This window comes from Opisthorchis viverrini (assembly GCF_000715545.1).
Source record: "Opisthorchis viverrini unplaced genomic scaffold opera_v5_36, whole genome shotgun sequence".
NCBI lineage: Eukaryota > Metazoa > Platyhelminthes > Trematoda > Opisthorchiida > Opisthorchiidae > Opisthorchis > Opisthorchis viverrini.
In genome coordinates this window covers 1,337,520-1,363,362 of record NW_008751692.1, presented here as the reverse complement: position 1 = coordinate 1,363,362, position 25,843 = coordinate 1,337,520, and the positions used below count along the sequence as shown (strand labels likewise).

The window sequence follows — 25,843 nt, the reverse complement described above, 5'->3', positions numbered from 1 at the left end:
GGAAATTCGATTGCACACTGCGTAGTCTGTCATGACATAAACTGCATATCCACGATGATCGACAAACTTAGCACTACCATGACCAAGGGCTTCTAACCACACCTTTCCAAAAAAACACCACAAATTATAGTATAGAAGATATATTTCAGCTGAAGAAAGTAAAAATGGACTAGTTAAGACGGAAAACACAGAAAACGCAGCAAGGTAGAAGCAACTGAAGCAGACCATGGTGTTACATAGACCATAAAGTAGCCTGTCAATGGAATGGGTCGGGAAATAAGCATTATCACCGAGAGTGGTGGATACGAAATTTTGCTACCGAGAATCACAGAATAATAGAAGTAGACACCACTTGCTAATGAACCGAAAAGGAGTCGTGCAACTGATAAACGACAACAAAGTGCACAGTAAATATCCAACAAACTGGGGAGTGTGATAGTAGCTGGTTCCATAGCTTCCGCGAAACTCCACGAGCCGAACAGATTAGGATCTGAGAACGCTGTCAAACGCAGCGTGAACGTGCGGGTATACATCCACAATGCGTGACTTTAGTGAGAGCTAAAAAACAAGTGGAAATGAAGAGTTAGCTGGTCGCGCAGCGCGGTAACATTTCATATCGTCAGGCATTTCAAGCGCAAGGACAACTGGAGACTGAATGCAATGTTGAGGCAAGTTGAACCCAAACAACTGCAGTCAACTACATGAAGCAAAGAAATTCACGAACGCCACAATCTCGTCAGACTACAAAAAAAGAACCACCATAATAAAAAACTCGAAGTCGAAAACAATAGTCGTGAGTAGTATGTCAGAAGTTCAGCAGATGGAAAATGATAAGAAAAATTATCATCGAGGGGTTTTACGCGTTGGTACGACCAATGGTTGTTAAAATTCAATGTAGTTAGCTCACAAGCACTCCTTCAGAGCTCTTCTAATTAGCTCCACTAAACGGACATTTTTGGTATCAAAAACCTTACCACAAGACTACCAAGCTCAGTATATAAGTCGATCACTTGTCACAGATAAGGACTTTTTGGGCAGTGGAAGTTAAAAAAACATCGAAAGTTAGTCAGCTAGAATACAAGGACGGAAATCCGCGGCTTCAGTTTTAGCTTTAGGTTGGGCGTTGTGGTTCGTGTTGCTTTGTTGAATTAGGGGGAAAGTGAACCAAAAAGTTACTACCGATTTTTTTCCATTACAGGAGGTCGTGAAGTTATGATCTACGCTCTTCGGAGTCACGTTTGAAACTCGATAGGAGGATGCTCTCCGGTTTCCATACATGGGCTGAACTGAAAACGACGTCAGGAATGTAGCTGAACCATGATCAGTGAAACGAGCCTGAATGCGAAAAGCATGCAGACGCTACACAAGTCTGACAAGAAAACTCAAATAGGGCTGGTAGTAATTGCCATGCGCCAAAGAAGAAGACTCACTACACACGAACAATTACAGGGTAACGTTTTTCGGCCCTTTAGGACTGATAGAATGTGAACGACTATAAAATAAGTCCACTGCTCACAACGGTTTCATAGCAAGATTCCACTTCAATGCTTCACCTAGAACAGCCAGGCATAAAGGCTCGCCGGCAATGAAACAGAGTCCAGAGTGTTTAGGAGGACCATCGTTAAGAGGTGTCAAATACTCACCGTGAAGGTTGGATTGCCCGGTTGAATTTTGAGTTCTGCGAGTACCCAGATGTTGTTCGTGGTTTTCATAGTCAAGTAGAGCATGTCCTGTCCGTCTACGTTGCGCTTGGCGACGGTGAAAATATTGTTTTGCTGTAGCTTTCGACTGCAGGCATCTGTAAAGAAAACAGACATAGGTTCTCCAATCTGATTCATCAACCTAAGGAAACCGGTTAAAAAAAGTGTCTTACTAAATCGACTGTTTTACGGCGAGCGGGAGGTACTGAATAATTACGAAATGTGCACGCGATTCGCTTGATTGACGAGCCATAAGTAACCGTACAGACCAGTATGTCATCGTATCCCCAAGAAATACTATGTGGAGAGAGACCAACTGACCTCTCCTGAGGACCGCACATTAGGCCTCGTTGACAGGGGAAGATGCCACGAACTTCTAAAATATGACCTCTCTTCAGGGAGTCTCTAGTTGAGGAGTACCGTATTGATTCGTCAAATGGGCAAAAGATTCCTTGCTGAATTTCCGGAAGTACGACCCAAACAGAATTGAAGAAACCACTGAACTCTAACATGAGCTGAGGCCATTATTACTGAAATTGGCACCGCTCAACCATCTCTTAAATGAAGTACTGTGATGAAAACAAGAATAAAGTGGGAATGGGTCCAGCACCAATCTGCCAGCGGGAGAGCAGGATCACTAATATCTTACAGTCCCCAACCCAATGAATCTTATCCCGGGGAACCGATCACACCAAAAGCGGAGCGTACATCTCGTTTCCGTTTGACAATTTGTACTTCATTGGTCCCTTAGTTTGTGCCAACCCGAGTTCTGTGCAAAACATGACACCACTTTCGACGTGGGTGGCACACAACTGAGTCAACGTAGCCTGCAATGTTGAGCAAGCTTACAACTGCCTGTGGCCTCAACATGTCTCTTGATCACTTCATTGTGAACTCTCTGGAGTCAGTCTACGGTCGCAGATACGGAAATCCTGAAACGCCTCACAACAACGCACCATCTTTTATTGAGTTACAGGGAATACGTTGAAGGATTTCGTGTCCTGGATCATGAGTTTACGCTGTAGCATACACGGAAAATAGGATGGCTCTATAGGCACATGCACTTTCCCTTCCATTTGAAAAAAGTTAATAATGCTGTCTCCACATTCCTGGCCAATGAGGCCCAATTTCGCAATAGTTTGGACACCGTCTAGCCGCCGCCGCCGCATGACAGAGAGAAACAGAAAGGGTGAAAATCCGTATCAGCCGTCACCATTTATACGGAGGCCTGTGGATGTTCTCTCATAATTTCATGCCGATAAGTAGCTAAACAAGACTTAATGAGATAGACACTGCTAATCAGCGTATTTAAAGTCCTCTAATAGCCGTAGGGAGTAAGTGTTTTGAGGACGAGTTACTGCATTGTCTTCTATAGGTGCACCCACATGATCCGCTCAACGGAGTCACCGCCGTGTAAGTCGGTCAAATTAACGATCGCCAATTTCGAGCCAGAGAGGTGAACCGTGCAAGACCTGAGGGCATCACCGCAGCTGTTGGACATGGGAACAGAAAAAAAGGTGGGGCTGCAGCGACTGCGGCTGCATCGGTACTGGTCGCATTGAATTTGGTCGGCAGCCAACAAACAGCATGATCCGTCCGCAGACAAAGTTACTCAGATCCAGTCTAGATTTCCTTGATTATCGGATAGCTGCTAACTGCTACAAGTGACCTTCTGTGACCATCGCCGTACAGATCAGAACCTAAGAAAATGCCCCAGCACACTGGACGAATGATGACTAGGTACAGAACACCAGACGGATAAATTCTGGGCTCGATTTATTAGTAATGCAGCCCAAAGTCTTTCCACAATGGACACCATTCGGTTCAGCTGTTAGGCTGTTCCCATCTAAGTCAAAAAAGCCCTCGGACAATCCATAGCTTTAAGCCTACACCGGTATATATATATATATATATATATAAGCATCGAAATGTCCCCGAAAACAGTATACTCCTACGGCTGCGAAATGACTGTCAAAATTATCTGCATTGAGAGATATGGCACCCCCTAAGAGGATGGTCTCGAAGAAGGGGACGGCCTCATCTCTCCGGCAGGAAACGTCTGTAAACTCCTAATAGAAGAAACAGTTTGGTTCATTGGGATATACGATCGACCNGACAATACATATCTATAAGCCCACACCGGTATATATATATATATATATATATATATATATATATATATAAGCATCGAAATGTCCCCGAAAACAGTATACTCCTACGGCTGCGAAATGACTGTCAAAATTATCTGCATTGAGAGATATGGCACCCCCTAAGAGGATGGTCTCGAAGAAGGGGACGGCCTCATCTCTCCGGCAGGAAACGTCTGTAAACTCCTAATAGAAGAAACAGTTTGGTTCATTGGGATATACGATCGATCATCCGTGTAGTACACGGCGTTCACTGCTGAATACGCACACGGCAGCTTAGGTGGGGCTATAAATCAAGTTTGTGTGCCTGTTCAAAAATACCCGAACTTTATGGCGTCGAAAGTGGATAATGCCGCTTAACTGTGCTCAAAGTCAGAAGGACAACATACGCACAGGTCGAGGTCACTGATCAGGCTCCTCGTGTACTCTTGAAGTCTAACTCAACATGATCCAGAGCATCTTCACGCTCGAGGACGGTCCAGAGACTGCTGTGCCCCCTCCCTCCGAAAAAAACTAGAAGCTGTTTCCCTCATCACGAAAGAGATCGGTCAAGAAACGAGGGAAAATACAACTGATTCTATAGTAGCCTAGATCTACCACATTATCAAAAATGGTCACAAATTTCAACAAAAGCATTTGAAAACATTGCCACAGTGAAAAACAAACAAAATCTCTATCAAGGAAGTGGACTTTTAATTTCCGGGTGAACTCGACTAATGGTGAGATGATGGAGTAAATCAAACAGCCATTTTGCGAATAATTGTACATTCAGTTGAGTTAAGCCCGCCATTACCACACCCAAAGTTCAAACGCTGGATGATTCAGTTCATGGGACTGAGCAACAAGGATTATCGTATCAGGCAGCTACACTGGACAACAGTTCTACACGTACAGATTCAAGATCATCCCGCAGAACTAAGAAGTGAAAACAGGTAGACAACAGACGCAAAACCCGAATTAGCTAAAGGGTCGCGGCGAAGGCATTCGAACGTGCTCGATGGTTCGTTCATTGAATATCCTACAGCTAGTAAACAGGAACGAAACTACACATAGGTACAACATAGGCGCGAAAAATCACTTTTCATTCCGTTGTACTTGACGTTGCTTTCTAATCAAATCAATCAGTAAAACCATGTCAGTTTGCTTCTTGGATTAGCATATATGAAATGTGTACGGAAAAATTGCAACTGTGGGGAGCTTGTGCCCCCAATGTGTGCTTTCAAGAGTGCTCTTTCGGTTGGTCCTGATTATGCACTATGCACAACGGAACCGAAATTCGGGAACTAGACCGTAAACTTTTATGGAATCTCCACAAAAATTCCCAAATCTCCTCACACTAACAACAACAAAAATTGTGAACTGTCCACACGAGTACATTTGCATCAGAAAACATTTGTAATCGATAAACACTGTAAGAGCAAAACCGTATTTAACCAGCGGTCGTGAGGAGATGTTTAGACTTCGTCGGACTGCTTTAACCAATGAGGGATAAGGGGTACTTAATAGAAAAGATTTTAAAGAACAGGTAGACCATTAAATGAGACTATGACTTGATACACACAACGGAATCGGAAAATCAGGAGAGAATAACAATTAGCATCGATGCACTGCCGAGCACATCTGATTAGCAATTCCGAAGCGCAAGACAGACAAGGGTTGATACACACGTGAACACAGGATGCCGAAAAAGCAGAAAAATGTTCAGCTGTAGCACCCTTTCCACGCACAGCTGTTATGCAACCTGAGGTGGGCATGGATAAGACAAAACAGCAAACTGCGCGGGCCCGGATAACAGTAATCGAAAACCAGTGATGGGTCCAAATTATGGGAATATTGTGTTCTAACCTCTGAGTCTTCCGACGCGACGAAACAGGTACATAGCAGTAAGTAAAAGACTTACCTGCATTCAAATTGATCTGATTCAAAGTGAATTGCCTTTCACTGTCACTTGGGATGTCCTTCCATGTGGCCAAGAACACACGTTTCTCCATATCACCCTCCTCCACGAAAAGTACATGCATTGGGACTGAGGTTGCAAAGTAGAGTACATCTACATTGTTTTTCACCGCAATCTATCGGGTTTGAATTAGGAAAAAGAGTAGAGTGAGTACGTTTAAGCATCTCTTGTTCATTAGGCTATGTTTAATTTCTAAAAGAAACTTACCTGCAACATCATCAATGGTTCCATTTTCGCCATTACGCCAGCAGTGGATAGTGGCAGGGTGACAGTAATAGACTGGCGAGGAGCTAATGGAGAATTGATCGACAATGGTTGGGCAGGTTTCAAACCAAAGCTGTTCTTATTAAACTGAATGGCGAAACCGGACATCGGACTGAGGGAGTGGTTTGTGAACATCAGTTTCATGTTGATCAACCCGGGGTTCGTTTGACGGACAAAAGTACCTTGAATTTCGAGTCCCTTTCCGCGACCGGCCTCGAGCCACATTGCCATAGGAGGCTCGTAACCAAAAGAGTTCGTTGCAGAGGTTGTTTCCAAACCACCAAAAATATCCGCCAACGTATCCACTGCAGAGGAGCCTGCAGCTGTTTGAGAAATAGACAATGATGGATTCAGTCGGTAATTTATGCAAACTACTGGTTAAAGGTAACCAGTCAAGATCCGTCTGAAATTTGCGTGAGTGCCAGTGATTGAAAGAAATGTTACATCGACAGTAATAATACCAGAGGACCGTAATTTCGCACGAAGGCCAAGTTATTCATGAGTAAATTTGTGCACAAACCAAACTCGAGCATTGAAAAGTAGACCCGGATATAAAGCGGTTGCCCCAACAGCTTTAGTCGATTAATCCCTTGGAATTCAGTAAACTGAAAAAAACTGGTTTGACTACACGTGTATTATTTTCTTCCCATCGCGATTCATTCAACTAAGAGGGCCTACCGTCATCTCTACCAGCAGCACTTTCCACCCATTGTAGCGTGTAAGGATATCGGTATCAGTACCACGCTTAAGCATGGTACTACATCGGAAAGTGCGTTCGAGAGACTTTTATCTAAAGAGAAAAAGATTTGGCTGCTACATCAAGGTGAACCAGTTAGGAAGAACAGACTTCTTGCAGCTGATGAAGAGGGATGAAATCAAACTGTTACCATCTTGAAAATATGGTATTAAGCTAGGGATTACTATGAGCTCAAGGATAACACATAAGGGTACTGAACCGTTCAGCTGTAGCACCCTTTCGGTGCCTACCTGCCATGCCACCCGAAGGTTGCACGAGGGCTGGGATACTGCCGAGTCACCCAAGCCTAGACAGGGAAAGTCGAAATGCGGAGGTCGGCTTCGAACCACGAACTTTCCGGTCAGTAAATTCGCGCTCTACCTACTTGGGCCATCTCACCCCCTGAGGGTACTGAACAAACAGTGGAAGTATTCTGGACGACTTCTACAGGATACGTGAAAGTGACTAAACCTTGAAACTGCATGGACAAGAGCCCTGAGCTGCCAAAGCTCTACGTTGTACATTGAAGGATAAACGGTCCGTCTCCTATAGCTTCGGTTGTACAAATGTTCCCAATGATATCTGTCCCCTATTACACACAAGGAAACACATGCTGCGCATGGATTGCTGTAAAGGTGTGAATCAGCCGATTCGGAAACAGTACCTTGCAAAACGAAGTTAGTTGTCTTTAGATGTTTAACAACGAGGAAAAATAACCAATCTGCTTGCTACAATCACTGTTTGTGACAACCTGTGTATGCAGCTCGGCTACACGAATGAAATAGGAACTTCGGACTGTGGTTGCGGAGTCAAATCTCCAAGTACCTTACAGATGCGTGCGTAACGCAAGTGCGTGTACACATGAGGCAGTTGAAAAGATTTTACAACTCACGCGCTGCGAAGGGTGCAGACCCATGAGCAGTAGAACCGACAGAAGGAAGCAAATCATCAAGACCGTCACCAAGCAGGTCAGATATTCCGGTACGACCAGGCTCATTCAACATCGCACCCGCAAACTGAGATGCAGGAGTATCGTAGGCAGACGGTTTAGCACCGATATCCATATCTAACAAGTCACCAATTAGGGTTTCCTGAAATAAACAGCATCGGTTTCGTAGTTTTAAAAAATGGTATCAAGGATATAAAGGGATAGTTCGTTAGAGGGGAATGGCATCGAACAGTGTACATAGTCTTTAGCGCTAATTTGTGGTGCGCTAACTTGTGTAGTGTTTACTAAAACTAGCAGACAAAAGTGCACTATAAAATCGATGCAGGCAACGTATATTAATAACACCGGTTAACATGAAGTCCACAGCAGAGTCCGTAAACGGAATGAGAATATAATGAGTCACACATTACAGAAGGATTCAGTAACTTCCCTACGACTGTAGTTAGATCGATGCTAAATTTTAAAGCAATGCTCCTTGCGAAAAGCAGCACAACATTCCCACCCATCTGTAGAGACCAGTTGGCGAGATGAGAGTAAATTGGTTCCAACGATCTTATCAAAAGCTGTGGACAAAACAGTCGGCGAGAGATTCAGACGAATTCGCCAGCGGAATCCATTTTGAGTGTTATCGTCGTACTGCTCGGGAACCTATTACAACTACGCTGGGCGGAGAGCGAAAAAGTCTCGTTGCCGGGTTACTTGAGGGTAATTTAAATCTTTAAGGTGAAAAAAGGATAGTATATGGTGTCAACCGGAGGATGGACAAATTGTACATTCAGACACTGAAATAAGCAGCAGCGATGTGATGGACCAAGTAACAGACTGTGGAATTTGTGGCGTAAAATAGGCGTAACAGAATTTAGCAAGAATAGGATGTCATGATGAAGCTAAATAGTCTACAGGACCCACAGTGCCTTTCTCTAAGCAACAAATGACTTAGATAATCAATTGCTCTTTTGCGAGAATCAACACAGCAGTAGGGGATAATCAGCTTACCCCGTGATGATCGTTGATATATATGCCGAATAATGAAAAACAATACCTGGATAGAAAGATCGATGGATCCCTAAAACTGATAGTTTGATCGATGAAATGCCAGTTGCCTAAGGCCTCCACAACAACCCATTAACAGGCTATGGACATCATCATCATCATCAACGACAGCATGACATCAGGGCCACTGTTTGTGTTGTCATCGGCAAGGTCAGCTAACAACTTCTATGCACTTCTGGGTTCGATAGTAAATGTCGAAACCTTTAGGCTGTCTAGGATCTACGGGACATGAGCCAACAGTCGATCAGCATCTGCAGAAGCCTTGTCATCGACCGACATGTACAGGAAGCTACGAGACAAGACGAAGAGTTCGTTAATCTTCACACAAGAGACAGGAGAAGTAGAATTATTGAGGAAAATACCCCGATGATGGATGAGCCACTAAAGGAGTACGATAGGTAACAGAATCGCCGGAACTACGTGCAAAGGACCGCCAGGAATGGGTGGTTGGACTCCGTTCACTGGAAGCAAAGCTGAATGTAACAGGTAGACGTCACAGAAAAACGGGTAGCTAATGTAGGTTTACCTCTAGATGACTGTTCAGTGAACCGTTTTCAAAAATGATGGTACGGTGGGCGTGCTTCGTCTGTTTATGGAATCTAGTGTGACAAGCGTCCTGCAGGAAGACGTTATGATGTTTTCTTTCGTCGCTGTTAACGTCCGCCATACAAAACAACCTGTTACTTCTTTCCAGTACTGAAAATCTGCAATCAGCAAATAGTGACGCTATCCAACTGGGGGCTCTGAACATTTTTGGGGTCTTTCTATCCTATGGACGATCAGAAACGTGACATCTCCAAAGCAAATCCATGCCTTCGCAGAAGTGGTTAGAGAAAAATCCGGGAAACCAGACCTCAAGACAACCTTTGGGTCCTCCTCCGATGTTGCCAACTCGAAACTACTTACATTTCATCGGCATCACCATCAAATACAGTTTGGACAGGTGTGCAGCTAAAAATTAAGGTGAACAGTGCACGAGGAGCTGTAGCCCACTGATGATAACCAAAACCTTGCTGTGAATTAGGCACCAAATTAAGGGGCATCCGAGCCCACAACAAGCATTTCTCAACCAAAGGGTTAAATAGAATCGATAAGGGTTCGCTGTGGAGTGTGACCATTTCAGTAGTGCAGTATTTTTATAAGCGTAATTGGACAACACTGACAAAGGGATGCTTCCTATGTGACTTGTATCAAGGAGGGGAGGTAAAGAGTGGCAGTCAGGCCGTTTATTGTACGGAAGAGTCATTGCACTTGGGTTTGCAATGCATCGCAATCAATTTGGTAACCAAAATTTGAAGAATAAGCCCAATGTTCCATTGTTCAAGAATAACGAAACGGTGTTCCAGGGACACTATTTGCAATGAAAATTGGCGATAGGCAGATTAAGGCGCGTGACTTTATGCTGACAGTAAGTACCAAGTCACCAAGTGAAGTTATTTAGAGTGAAGTTGTTTCCAAAGGATAGTAATATGGCCGTGCTTGATTTCCACCTGGCCTGTCCACTTAATATTCCACCAAAGTAAAGACACTATCAAACTAGGTCAATAAACCTAAACAAACCTGGGTAGGTATAACAGTCGGTGAAACTGTCTGTCCTCCGTCCCGCGCAGCCCCTTCCACTCCAGTCTGTCCAGACCGTGCTGGCAGTTGACGCCGGGTAGTATGACGCCCTTCCACGAAAGAGCTTGGAGGCCGGTGATACACACTCGCCAAGCTGGCTAGGTGGCAAATCAACTCGTCCAGAAGTGTTGGCTCCAACATGTCCGTTTCTTCAGAGATCAGCGGCTTCTCGGCCAATACCACCTCTTTTGCAGCAGCTGGATCGGTGGACAGAAGGCGCCAGTAGATGTAACCACGGTCTCGGAGATCTGGATTATCCGACTCTTGAGTGGCCAGTCCAAGAACTGTTTGAACTAGCTCCTAAAAGAGTTAAGAATCGATTAACCAAAATCACTCAGTCGTTTCAAGAGGCCAACCAACTAGTAGTGTCCCAGTTCAGATGGAAATGATAGCACCAAAAGACAGACAGATTCTCCCAGGAAAACAGTCATCTTTTGGTGGAATAAGCCTCATGGAGAGGAATAAAGCACCGGACAGCTCAAAAGTTAGGGAGTTCCCATCATGGTTGATATAATATCAAGCCACACCAAGATCTTTGGTTTATCTCATTTCAACTTTGAGCATCCATATGTTCAACACACCGCTGAAGATGAGTTATCAAGGAATTTACGGTCAATTTCGATTTATTATGACAAGAAATCATAAAAAGTAATCTTATGTACTTAATGGGTGCAGAACATTCGTCATCATCATTGCCAGAAATCGGAACACTTCAAGGCACGCTCGCCAAAAAATACAGCGACTGTGCACACTTCTCGCCACTTCTCGTCCTCACATTCAGGCATAATCCTACTCTTCAGTTCATCCACGGTACCAAAAAGCCTGTTTCAGTTGTCTGCTAACCCCGTCATTACACAGGTTAATGTACATACCCGTGTCCACGACAGTCTTAAAATCAATTATCCGAAACAGAAATAATGCTCTGATAGGGACATTACTACGAGAAGAAACCGCTTTCTCAACACGCCCTTCTCGGGATAACGGAACAGATGAGCATTCGATATTCCGATGTAGGAATCAACTGTGATTTTTTCGTCTGGTTTAGTCACGTGTCTGCCAGCCAAAGAAGCGGGATTCATTGTAAATTCTTTCCAACACTGTGCAAGTATCGAATGCAGCTGTCCGGACCGTCCCAATCGCATTATCGCATGACACTACTCTCCTCTGTTCGTAATAGGATTATGTACTTTTTCCAGCCAAGGGATCCACCTCGTTGGTATCACCATAAAAAACAAAATTAGTGTTAATCCTGTCTATTCCATGCTGTACAACCACAGGCTTTATTTTTATACAAAAAGATCTGAGACGAAAAAATACGCCCCTGTGGGTCAAGTAGAAAAGAATGACTTGCTTGCCAAACTAGACTCCTAAAATATATCCTGGCTTACCAAACGTGACTGGACATTTCCTAACGAAAAGGTCGGGTCGTGTGCTCCTTGTCGTTTTTTCTCTTGTTTCCTCTGCTTTCGGTGATTTCATTCATTATCTGATCAACTCTGACTAGCCCTAGTCCGTCTCAGTTGAGTCTACATAATGATTGCTTTAAACGCCCACCCTTATGTGGGGACCATTGAACAGAGCAGTTTTCCAAACTTACAAATTTATACATGTCTCCCGGCTCTGCATCACGTCTAAACTACCGTCATTCACCGAAAAACCCGCTCCGCGAAAGGTCATCTTGGAGTAACTTAGTCTCGATTATCTAGTAGCCACCCCTAGTTCCCTAATGAGCGTTCTCCGCCTCCGGGACAGTAGTAGGAGTGAGACTTTTCTCCTGAAACTTCAATTACAAGAATTTTTCTCCAAATTATCCACGCTTCTTAAACCATAGCCTTCAACTAAATTCTGGCCATTTAAACGTGGTCTCTAATTAATGAAGGCTATCTAAGTAAGCTTTCTTCGGTGTGCGCCTGCTCTACCGTTCCCACTACACTGATCCGAGGTGCAACCGAACTAAGCACTCTCTTACATTTAGGACGCTTTCCTCTCTTCTGCTCTTCTTCAAGTTCCTTTCGAACTTCAAATCTCCATGAATCGGGTTTAGCTGTCCAGGCCCGGATGGTGTTGGGCTGTGGTGCACCTGTTACTGTTGGTCTATATGTTGGGGAAATCCTTGTGGGTCTATTTACCCTGATTAAAGGCAGCTGAGGGATATCTCGTAAAAAGAAGTCACGTAATGTTCGTGACAGTACTCTCTATACCTAATAGTGCGAACAATCAAACAACTGATAGAGTTTATTATAAGCAGACTTCGCAGCATGGTCACATGGAACTTGAAGACGACTCTCCAAAATTTGTGCAACCATTTGAAGGTATAGATTAGATACAGAACGTCCGCCGTAATAGAAACTGGGCATAATTTAGCTCTTCTGTCCAATATGTCAGTTCCACTTTCGCGTGCTGATCACTGAAGCTAAGGGTTGAGCATTCAGCTTTGTTCACCGGTTTAACTCACTTGTCAAAGTGATGTACCAGAATATGACGTGGAAATAACCGCTAAAGTCAAAGAGAGGTTTAGGTGGTAGGTGGCGACGAAAACCAAGAAGCATTTCGTAAAGGCAAGACGAATCACAGTCTACGCATCAGAATGTTTGCAATTAGCCATAACTTCTTTCCTCAGAAAGGACCTTAACGAAATCAAATTCCACTAAAATATGGTAGTGAGGTATGCGTGCACAGTGACACGTATTAGGGATAAAATATGGATACCTGTCCGGCTAAAGTAGCGAAAGGTTAACGCTTCAAGATATGCGCTCGGAGCTTTCAAGTCATTAATCAAAGCTATCACGATATCGAGCGAAAATATGACGTGTCGGAAGACGAAAATGCTCATTCGTACCTGAGTATCCGAAGGTCGTTTGAGGAAAAGTTTAACGATCGCAGTGAGCAGTTGTAGCTGAACCTGGGCATTTTCGTCTTGGAACCCGTCCAGAAAAGAGGCCAAAAGTTCATCTGCGTTGTCGATACGTTCGGCGTATTCACCAATAATCCAAATCATTGAACCCCGGGCCTCCGGCTCATCTAGAGTATCCAAATTCTCACACAGTATGGATATGATACTTTCATATTTGTTTGGGTATTTACGAAAGATGTCCTGAAACACAAAAGCTGGAATATGAACCCTAAGTTCACTGAATATTATCTGTTTACATCTTATTTGGGCCATACGGCCAAAGTATGAATCTTCAATGTGCAATAGAAACTGGTGCATCGTATCTGAACAGCGTGAGGCCCGACTAGCATTAAAAAAAACATCAGCCATAAAATGGGCGATCAACGCGACGTTACCGAACCCTACTATAAAGAGCCTGAAGCTCGCAAGTGCAGCTGAAGTAAATTACGTACAAGGGGTGGAAATTAACTGGACACTGGAGAAACCGTTGGGACAAAAATCTCTAGTAACCAACCTTGATCACAATAATTGCTTCTTGCACAACATAGTTCACTTTTGTTTGGATCAGTTCGATCAAGGTGCTCACGCAACGCTCCGCAGCCGACTCTATCTTGATGGCACATCTACCGATTGCACGCACCGCTTTGCGAACGAAGTCCACATCAACTTCTTTCGCGTATTCTTTCAGCTCAGCCAAAACCTGACCAATATTGGACTGATTGATCAATCGGATCATGATGTCCAACTTTTCCAACTTCACGTAAATGGGATCGTTGTACTTTACGAAGAAGACCTTAAAAATGGGAGGAAAAGTTGCACTGCGGTAATGGTCATAACATCCAACTTCGGGTCATTGATAAAACAGGTTAATCCAGTCTGCTGGAAGGAAAACCGGCTAATACATTATATACCACAGGTAGTCCAGTTCCAAGCCTGGCTGTATGGAGCACGAAAAACAGGAGAAAACTAACATGAGGGAATTCACGGAAATAACAGAACGAGTACCTTCATCTCTTGCTTGAGGACATCCTTTCGTTTTTGAACGATAAGGTTGATGTTACGAAGAGCTACATACTGAATTTCCGGTTCCGCGGAGAGCAGAGTAACCAGGGGAGGAGCTAGCTTTCGTGTGACTGTGGATACAAGTTCTGCTTCGGGGTCAATGAGTTCAATCATTTTCATCACAACTTTGACTGTAGAGAGGACAACAGCAGCATTCGCATGTGCTAACCGAGGTGTTACACGTTCCACGATACTTTGTGCTTCCCGATCGTCCACAGGAGTGTAGTCGGCAATTGCATCCAAAATGAACACCTGACCCCATCTGAAACAAGTAAAACACACGGATGGATAAAAATAAGGTGTTCCTTGAAAGTATCACACAAAGCATCTTCCAATACCCCATGGGAAAACAGTAACGAACAAACGGGTTGCGCCACTACACCAGGCTGAAGGCTCTAAGTGAGTACAACCCCCGTCTGTCAAATTATTGGTGCTCCGATGGGACGGGTGACTAACCAGTGACCTTAAGCCACCTGTCAGAAGCTTCCGTTGGCCGGTCATAGATGTCAGGAACAGACTAGCTTATACCCTCAACTAACTGTTATCAAGCATTTGCTGTCGTAACTTCATTCCTCACATTGCAACTTTCGGTGCTGTTTTCACAAAGAATATCCTGACTTAAGGGCCCGTCCGCCTCCGTAGCCTTTCTATTGTGTTAAAAAGGTGGCGCATGTTAGTTATGTGCGGCACCCTTCAAGATATCGTCGGCGATTGAAGGACTACTAGCGCATACATAATTCAAACGAAGTACGATTGACTATGACGACTCTTCGCATCACGAACGTTTGTACACGAGGCGTGTTGAAGTTAAAAACAAGAGTGACCAGGGCAGTAGATTTGGATTGAATGAGTGTCTCACAAGACAGGTGATGTGAAAAGGCCACCCGCTGAAGCATCAGAGCACAAAACGCGCCTCAACTCATTCAAAAAGATAGTATTTTGTCGTATGAATCGAGGTACCTGTGGAGTTTCGAACAACCACTCACTGTTGTCTTTTTCGATCATCATTATAGATCGTTCAAGAGTAAATGAATGAAGTCGCACCAGTCGGTGGCGCATTGAAGCAGGACGAATTAGAAACCAGGCTCGACTAAAGACAGAAAGTTTAATTTTATCTGACGAGCACTTATCCTTCATATAAGCATTGAAACGAACATCGAGCCAGGATAGACGTGATCAAGTGGATGTGCGCACACCGACTGCGTGACATGTGGAAATATGTAGAAATCAGCAGTAATGATGCCTCGCTGCTTAATGAACAAGATCAATAATTCTGGTATGCAGCGGACGTTAAAAGCAGTGGGTCGAAATCTGTGTGGACCTCTGACCGGGGAAAACAGGACTAAGTTATCCTAAAATGGAGTCCGTGTATTTGAGAGAAAACACAATCAACGGTAGCAGTATCAGTGATAAAAACTCAGTGCTCGTCCCACTTCACATTAAGATTTCAGGCTCAAAAATGCTTGTTGAAAACGTCTGGGCCAAGTGGTCGCACCCCACACGATGGTAAACACCTAAAAAAAATCGTTCAGCTGTAGCACCCTTTCGGTGCCTAACTGCCATGCAACCCGAAGGATGCACGAGAGCTGGGATATTGCCAGGTTTCCCAAGCCTAGATAGGGGAAGTCGAGAGGCAGAGATCGAGTTCGATCCACGGATCTTTCGGTCAGTAAGTCCACGCTCTAACCACTGATCCATTTTGCCCCTATCTACAAGTTTGGGACGTCTCTCGAACAAAGTCTGTGGTGCAACTGTTTAGCTCACAGAATACTTTGCAAAACTTATTTTCGGCTGCAGAAAGACGCAGAATTAATGGGCGTTTGGTTGGGAAGTATTTTGCGGGAAGCAACGCTTACCCAACTTTCACCTGTGGCCCGGTATGCGCTCGCTTCATTCTCACTGCGATATGCGGTTCAAACGGGATGAGCCGAATTGTGAAGCGGACAAAACAAGTTGAAACAGTACCACCGGACGAAGTGAAAGGAACCTACTGAACATCTGACGGTTATTTTGGCAGGACTGAACCTCTCATTTGTGCATGCAAGCCCATGAATATCAAATCTAATGCCAATTAGTCGACATTAGGAGAACCCTGGTGTCTCACAGGTCACGCTTGGTTGTACAAAAGTTAGATGTACATCCAGAGAACAGAAGTGGCCGTCTATGAGTAACAACCTTGGTAGACCGTGAGCTGCTTCGTCAATTGTAACTTCATCCATGCAAGTCATTCAGCTGCAAAATCCTTTCGGTGCCTAGCTGCCATGCCACCCGAAAGAAGGACGAGGGCTGGGGTACTGTCAGGTTGCCCAAGCCTAGACAGGGAAAATCGAGAGGCAGAGGTCGTGTTCGAAACACGAACCTTCTGGTCAGTAAATTCGCGCTCCAACCACTGAGCAATACCACTTTCTAGCTGCGTCGTTGCCGATACACCGACAACAGCTTACAAAAAACAAGGTTCTGGGGTAATGGTGAACGAAGACCTGAAGAGGTCGTAGTTCCGCTGATCGAACAAACCGAGTTACACAGACATGCGGCAAGGAAACATGCAACACAGCCTGACACAAACCAGACATATATCGATTTAACCACAAAATTATGGTCTAAAATTGGATGACGTGACTCGAGCCCTATAGATTCGTCTTTCGACTTCATCTGTCACATTAGTCCGAATTATTAAAACTTCCAAGACACGTGAAACGCCCCACAACCTCCAGTGTCCCATTTGTATTTTAAGTGGCGTGTTCAAGGACGTGTACGGAGCGGCCCGTGAATGAACAGCTGTGAAGACCAGTGAGTGACCAATCTGAGGGAGGTTTGGCTCAGGTGCTCAATCACGAGCCTTTGATTTTAAAGTCCGAACCACAAAGCGGTGGGGAAAGGTAAGTTTTTGTTTGCGACCCTACACCGACCCTCTGGCTTGAAGATTTGGATCACGAGACAGCGGTTGTTGATTTTTTAGGAGGTACATCCCACAGTTAATGACTCAATAGTCCGACCCACACGGTTGCAGGAGGTATGACCTGGCCCCAGGTATGGAAGTCCGACATTTGGTGTTGCTGCACACAAGATGCATGAGTTTTTGTTTGCGACCCTACCCCGACCCTCTGGCTTGAAGATTTGGACCACGAGAGAGCGGTTGTTGATTTTTTAGGAGGTACATCCCACAGTTAATGACTCAATAGTCCGACCCACACGGCTGCAGGAGGTATGACCTGGCCCCAGGTATGGAAGTCCGACATTTGGTGTTGCTGCACACAAGATGCATTTAAAGCCGCTTCGGTTCCGTAGCAATGTTTATTCGTTTTTCGACCACACTGAATGGTTCAATGATGGTCACAGTTAACCGCGTGATCCGAGTGTCACCAGCATCATCATTGTCAGGGAGATCAAGGTTTGCATTTCATTCGCCCGTGCTGTTGCAGGAGGCCAGTTGAACTGTTCTTCGAAGTGTTCGGCCCATCTTTCCAGTCGATGTTTTCGCGAGTGTACTAATGAGCTATTTTTATACTTATCGTTTCGCTGACCATTGCTTTCCTAGGGCCAGTAGATCGTACCAGTTGATATAGGGCACGACTGTTTCCCGTAGCAAAGGCCTTCTCCATCTCCCGGGGCTTTCGATGTCCACCAAAGCTCTCGGTCTTTCCTAAAACCCTTCACAGTTTGGTGTTTGATGAATTTGCGTGCACCGTCGAACTCGTTGCTAGCTGCTATGGCTTCCTGGCATCCATCATGGATAGCGATCTCGATGACATCCAGTGGTCTTGTGGTGAAATTGGAGAAGTCGAACAGACAACACTGAATGCCGCTAAAATAGCTCCTTTCACATTTTGCCACGCTTCATCCACATGTTCACTGCCACAACGGTGTGGGTTTACTGTGGAGAGTTGTTGGGCTAGCTCAGATCGATAGCGTTGAGCTATGGTAGTTCTTCGAAGATAGTGGATTGGCGTGCTTCTTGCCGACTTACGAGGGCCTGAATGGAAACGAACTGTCAGGTGTGCACGAAACATGGCGTGATCGGAATCAAGTGATATGCCCCTGAAGGAACGGAAGGCTTGAATTGTCGCTCTCCACCGGTGGCCGATGGCCACGTGGTCCGACTGGGTCCACGACTGATTTGTAGTTTGGTGGCCACCGGGTTACGCGGTGCGAACGTTTATGTTGAAAGTTTGTACTTGCCAGAAACAGTTCGTGATCAGCACACAACTGATGGAGTCGGTCTCCGTTATTTGCGCGGCGAGCATCGACTCCGAATCGACCACCCAAATGTGATTCCAAAGAGCTCAGACGACCTACTTGAACATTCAAATCGCCTGCAAGGATCACAATGTCAGTGCTTTTTGCCTGGAGAATGAGCCCGGATAGCTCTTGATAGAAAGCATCCTTCTCCGCATCAGAACTGCAGTCTGTTGGGGCATAAGCCGACACTACAAACAGGCACAGACACATGCCGAGACATTGAGCTTGATTGAACTGGATAACCGGACAGCGCAAAGGCGGCTGTTCACTGGGATCCAATCCAGCAAAGCACGTTCAGCTCTGGGGTTGAGTGCCATTCCCACGTCATACATTCCACGAGTCATCGCTTCTGGGTCACCGAACACACGGAGGGAGAAATGTGAAAGAGCTGAGTTCATCCTTGGCGTTATGAGATGCATAACCACGCTCGGGTTTCAGCAAGCATTGCCTGTTTGCCAATTTGACACAGAGTATGGACGTTAAAAGCTCCTATATAGAAAGGATCTCGTGGATTAAGAGGTGTTATTTTGTGTAATGTTTGCAGGCAGCGACGAGCATAAGGCCCGTCGGTCAGATAACTGACAGTCAAATGGCCCAGTGACGGTGGGAAGGGGTTGGGGAGGGACACCGAACTGCGCGGACAAACGATACTTCCCGGTTGCCCACGCCGAGGAAGGGGGTTTGGTTGAGGTATCCCACCTGGAGCCGTTGACTCAGAAGTCCGACTCACAAGGCAGTGGGAGGACGTGGGGTTTTGTTTGGGGACCCTGCCTCTAGCCTCGGGCTCAAAGTCTGACCCACGAGGCAGCGGACAGTAGGGTTTACTTTGGGCACCCTTCACGGAGCCGATGACCCAACAGTCTGACCTGCTCGGCAGCAGGGAGTCGGCCTAAACCGAGGGCGCAGGGAGTTAGACACTACTGCCTCATTCCTGATGCGCCTGCGCATAGTAGATGCCTATTGAGCAGCACCGGGCTCTTTGGATTTAAAAGTATTTCGACCGTATTGGATAGTGCGCCGGCGGTCACGGTCAACCGCTGGGCGATCGGAGTTCGCGGTTTTTTGGGCCGACCTTTTCTAACCCGTCCTTCCTCGGGGAAAGGCAACATCGCTTCTTCCATAGATATGGACACACCTCACTGCTTCACACTCCTGTCGCAGAGGACAGCACGACTTCATCGCCAGACCGCCTCGCAGCACGATTACTCGTAGTACGGGGTCTCGCTGCTCTCCTTTGGCTTCCCTGGCATGGGTGCACCTTGTGGAACGAAGTTCCAGTCAGTGTAGCCCACGGAATAATTGCAGCATTGAAGCCCGACCACCACGTCAAGTTGGCAGCTTTAGGTCGGGGCGACCGGGTCGGTAGTGTTTCTCATTTCGCCCTTCCTCAGGGGAGGCCAGCATCCATTCAGATGGGAATGCTGGCCATCTGAAACATTCTATCGTCTTTCCACTTGTCGTGGATAAGTATTCACCTCGTAACACGACTTTTCGTAGAACGGGGACTAGCTTCTCTTCATCAGACCGCTAATTTTAGCCTTCCATGCACGGTGGGAAATTGAGGAACTAAATTCCAGCCGGTGTAAACCGCGGGAAAACTGCAGCACTGAAGCTCGACTACCAACACAAGGTGATAACTTCAAGTCTGGAGATACGTACTAATCAATCTGCCAATTGGCTACCAAACATGGGTAAATATTTGTGGAGGGTTACTGGAATTGTGGCTGTACAAAACAACTATTAAATAAAAATTATAACATCCAACGAGACGTGCCTATGAATGTGACTACAGATGGAACTTACTCAGTGCATTCATTGAGCGCTGTGAGCAACTTGTTGATTACCGGTCCGTCAAAAGTGAGCAAAGATCTCGCTTGATCCGAAACAGTCGATTCCAAAATTTCGGAAATCGAGGCCACGGCGTTTGCTACAACCATGGGATTACTGTCACACAGTAAATCTCGGAGCAATTCAAGAAAACCACTGTCTTCTACTAGTTCAGCGTCAATATCATGAAGTTTGGCGACACAAACAGCTGCAGTTTTTCGAACATATGGGTCTTCGTCTTTGAGACACTTTCTCAAGGGATCGCAAAGATACGCCGTTATTTTATCCACGCGAATACAGCCCATAGTTCTGACAGCAAGCGCGCGAATCAATGGATTGGGGTCATCACAATCCTTAGGATGTGAATAAGCGTCAAATTACTGCTTACCTTAACAAAGGTATTTACTGCCATTATTGCAGTGTCCGGTTGAGTTTTCGCGTAGTTCATGAGATAGAGATAGACGAGTTTCTTCAATTCTAGGTTGTCCGTTTGCATGCAGTTGATAACATCAGGGAATAGAGCACTAGGTATTAGGCAGATGATGTGAGGAGGAATACCTGACATCTTTTCCAACGGTCATACTAGCGATAACTTTTTTCACTGCTTCCTTTTTCTTATCCCTTCTCTCACTATTTAGCTCTGCTTTCAGTTCAAATATCTCCCCTAAGGATAACAAATAAGGAAAATTAGCATCAAGCACCTTTCTTAGTGGTAGTGAAATACTTCGCATCCGTTGGTTTCGATTGCGCAGTTACTTTCTGCAGCCACGGTCTAAGGTGGAACTAGACGCAACCTGAATTGCTTACTTGATATTGCCGAGTGTATCGGTTACGGAAGCAGCGACACCCTGCATCCTGACAATACGCGGAAAGCGAAACTGGCGCGACCTTCACACTAAAATGAGCGCCTTCTGGATATTGATACTCTGTGTGAATCTAGTATACTTTTACTTATACATGGCTTCACGGAATCACTTATTATTATCCATTATCAATGCTTAGGTTCTCGGATATAGTTTTTCCCTGCTGTTCAGCGGCTTTTGACCATAAACGGAAGGTTCCCCCTTGGCTGGCAGATGCTCGTTCTCTCGAAACCTTAATGTGCTGAAAAAATTTACGTAAAAGTATTACATTTCGTTGTTTTTATACTACTACCGAAAGGCGCCTTAAACTGTTTCTAGTTGTTGGGGGGTTTGTTTTACCTAATCTGATCTCCCTTCCTTACATTTGGCGCGCCTTCCAGTTTCAGAGTTGGAGTGCTACGGTTCCAGGCCGAGCATAAGAAGGACACCCAAAATTCCTCTTGAACCGGACGCTGAAGGAGGTAATCTTTAACATAAATTTATTGCATCCGATGGTACATATTCCTGCCTTTAAAATCTCCACATGACGTCGCAGTTTTCTCAGAAGTAATTCGAAGGAACTCAGAGTCCGCTGTGGGCGCTGAATTCGTAGCTTAATGGCTGTCGGTGGCTTCGCGCAATGTGCCTGTGAAAACGGTGGGTAGTTCTGTGGAAAAGCTGGGTGCTTCACGTATTGAATTTGGAAGTGAACTCAAAGGCACCCAGACAATCATCACAACATTTACGTGGTCCCAAACTCAAAATGAAGCGGCCATTCGCGACCTCTATATGAAAAATTCTACGGTTGCGGCAAGCGTCCCGTGGAAGTCAAGGAATTCGTCACAGCTAGTAAGTTTCTGTTCTTTTATTATGTTCAGCATATGTCGTATCTGCTGAAAGGCCAGGTTTCATCTGCAGCGATGTACATGGCCACCGATCGTGCCGTTGAATGAACTATTGGGTTAGTGGGCCGAGCAAACAGATGGCACAATGTGGTTGTCACTGCTTTCAAGTCCTTGAGAAATTAAACGGCCCGAGACGGTCTCATGAGTGCAGGTAACCCACACGCCTGGGAAATACTAGAGAAATGGTGAACTACGGACAGACTGGATGCGGTTGTCGCGGTACCGTCATTGCGACGCCGTACTTAGGTTCACTAATAGCTCCGTCTATAAACATCTTGGATGAAATGTTTTGGGTTGTCATTGTAGGTAGGCTATTTTTGGGTACATTGAGAGGCAAGGTGGTAGATTGCTGTCATTGAAATGAGGCAATAAGACAGCCATGTCTATATTGGAGACTCAAAATGGTAAAAGGTGTCTGAAATGCCTGCTAGAAAGCACTTTGATGTGAGTTAGAGTGCCACCCGAGATGACAGACAGTCAAAAGTTATCACAATTCCTAACTACATTAATGATGCGACACGGCTTGATTTAAAAAACGATGGTCGATATTCAGGTGCAGGCTATAGTTATGCAGTTGATGGGAACTGATGTGGGCAGATTTGATTCTGAGGGACGTGCGTGTGCAACTAAGGTAGCTCGGAGCCTGCAGAGACATTAGCTATGCGAGGTCTGGTGATGTTGCGTGCTTGTTCAATGAGTTGACTTCAGGATGGAGCCTCAGAATCACCTAAAGAAAAGCGTGGGACTTTGCAGAACCAGTTGCCTCTGAGGCGTCATATCGTATGTATTTGGTGGGTCTCTGTTAAAATTTTGGCTCTTCTGTCACTGAATTTCTCGATTCCTAAAGGGATTGCTTGGGATATATGCCACAACCAGGCAAACGCAAACCGAAAACACAGCCGTCCGACAAACGCTGCTACCATTTTGGTGCTCCCTTTCTTCATTGGAGGAGGCGGTTATTGACATGCGAAAGGAGTATCTTTGGGGAGATGGCGTGCAGTTGAAGTGGGAGTTGTTGGCCGTGAAATCTTTTACATCGTCTTGAACAAGAGGTGAGGTAAGTGCTGAGATGTTACGGAAAGTTTAGGGAACTCCAAAAGCTTTCACACGCAAAGCGGTGTCCGTCGAGGGCGCCATTTTCTACTCCTACTTAATTTCGTGATCAACGAGATAATGCGATGGACGCTAGAATGTCTTCCGTTTTTAAATATCTCTTGGCAAAAATCTTGTCGATCTGGAGTATGCAGACATCGTTCTCACTTTCGAAAAGGAGGAAAGGGCGCAGGTGTATTTGGATGAAGTGACCAAAGTTATCCCATCCATTGTACCCAGAAAGTTTCAGGTCATCATAATAATTTTTATTTCCAACCTGTGGGTGGTGTACCATCAGGCACGATCATAAGGTTACAGTCAGATTAAGTGTGAGTTTGTTCTTAGTTGCAGGCGATGGAACAAGTGGGTGATAGGGTACAGTCAAGAGAAAGAAAGGCATAGTTGCAGGTGTGCTATCAAACTGGGTATAGCAGTGACATGCCATCATAGCGCTGAAATACTTCGGTTTCTGGACAACTTGCTACGGACGCCACTTTTGAGTTGATCAGGCTGGGATGTGCTATTCAGTGAGGAGGGAGATATTTTTGGTTGGCCGAGGGAATCCTTAGAGGTAGAACAAGGCTTACGTAAGATCTCAGGTATTTTTATGGTCGGGTTTTAGACCGCTGTAGGTGCAAATCGCAAGCCAGATAGAATGGATAACGCGCAAGTAGGGCGTTTAAAGCAGGTATTACAGAAGTCCGAAGCTTCGGTAGACGAGGGAATGGGTGAGACCAATAGAGCCCAGTGATATTGAAAAAACATCTGATGGGATAGAGTACATTCAATTCAACTTTAATTTGTCAGCTATAAAACGCGTGCCATAGGCACACTGGTTCCAGGTGCTACAGCTTCGATCACCGAGGCAAGCAACCAAGCCCAGAAGGCGAAAGCAAATTCAGTTTGATCAGGGTAGATACGCATTGAATGCGATAGCTTTGATGCACAAGCGCCGCTGACTGTGAGATTGAGCCGATTCCGCCAACGTCATCAACCACTGGTGTTTTGAGTCCCGGGGTGCCCCCCAGGGAGGCCGCATTTGATCACCTGACTAAGCTTGGTGGTAAATGTTTTTGTACTTCGTTGCCAGGTCATTCTCCGTCCACCTATCGGTCGCTTTTACTCAAAACAGAGCTGAGAGTGAAAACTCTGTGAAGTAGACGGTCTTCTGGCATGTTAAGTGCATGTCCAAACCAGCACAACCTATGAAGCGTGAGTAATTCATCTATCGCGAGAGAGTGCTGTCTTCCTAAAACCATCTGGCGTACCTCAGCATTACTAGTCCGACGCTCCTACCAGACCTGACTAATGCTGCGGAGACATCGATAATGAAGGATTAGCATCTTCCATAGAGTGAATTAATAGAGAGAGAAAACCTAACGTTTACCGAAACGGTGGTGGTGGCAACGAGTGATTTAACGAGGACAGGGTACGCCTGTACTCGGCAAACCAGCGGTCAAGCACGAATTGACTTTGTTAATATATGCTATTATAGCACCAAGGATCTAGAGCGAACCGGTACAAGCACGCAAAGAGGCAGTGTGGTGCAGCGTTTTATATAAATTTGAAGTTGAATTAGTATTGGTCGCAGTGTGACAGATGAGGTCAATGCACGAACCTGCAAGACTAGGGTCGCGCTTACTAATTAGGAACACCTATGGCGTCCAAGCTGTAGATCCGTTAATATCAAGTAACGCGTGCATCGGGCTGCAGTACGGGCTGTTCCGTTGTATGGCTGAGAATTTGTCTATTTGAAGGGCGGAATCACGGTGTTTTTAGGTGTTTGACAGCGGTTGTCTCAAAACTATAGCTCGCGTGGGTCAGTGTCGCCGAATACTTAAGGTGACAGTTAGTTATCGGATTTTCGGTAGTGTACCTTGCAGCGTGGTTGCAGTCTCCGGCCAGATCTAAGACAGCTGGAGCACATCAGGTTCAGTTATCTTACTAACTCATTTATCCGGATATATTCGACATGGTTTCGGGAATGAAGATGGGTCACAATATTTTGACATGAACGATGAGTTGGATGGGGCCCAAAAAGGAGCCTCTTGCTGGTGAGATTGCTACTGTGATTGGTTTGAGTTGGATGGTTGAGTTTTGATGAGGAAGACGGAACTGTCATTCTTCTCAGGCTACATTCTGTGAGCATAAATGGAGCGACGATGGGATTTAGTGGTCTAACTGAGCGGACTTGACAACAAGCACCCGCTCACTCACTAGATCTTCGCTACGGCTGCACATCTGATAGCGTGTGTGACCTTTGGGTGCTAGGGCTTGAGTCTACACCACTCGGTCCTACGACTGACAAGCATACACCCCTATTTAGTTTAAAATTTGCTGCACTCCGTGACGCATATGGTTGCCGAAGCCCTCTATCGAATCGTCGGCGTGCACAAGGCCCCCTCGTTATCGCTGATGCGACTAACTGAGTAAGTAGAGAGTTTACATTTATAAGCGTAAGACTCCAAGTTCAGAGCGGAAACGGACCGGGAATTGTGGACAAGGGGTTTATTAAACTCTTAATGAGTGAGCCACTGAAAATTTGTTTGAGTATGTG

General features: G+C 45.4%; 1 protein-coding gene across 1 annotated transcript; it reads right to left on the bottom strand.

Annotated features, from left to right (window-relative positions):
* Window positions 1-140: 140 nt before the first annotated feature.
* T265_13093 (hypothetical protein) lies at window positions 141-21,302 on the bottom strand (the record flags this gene model as incomplete). Its single annotated transcript, XM_009167150.1, has 14 exons — window positions 141-558; window positions 1,644-1,798; window positions 5,748-5,919; window positions 6,012-6,391; window positions 7,697-7,895; window positions 10,367-10,726; window positions 13,266-13,520; window positions 13,834-14,112; window positions 14,325-14,643; window positions 20,424-20,800; window positions 20,836-20,971; window positions 21,006-21,111; window positions 21,149-21,219; window positions 21,255-21,302. The coding sequence occupies 14 exons, from the start codon at window positions 21,299-21,301 to the stop codon at window positions 484-486; spliced, it is 2,931 nt and encodes a 976-aa protein (XP_009165414.1).
* Between the last annotated feature and the right edge of the window lie 4,541 nt (window positions 21,303-25,843).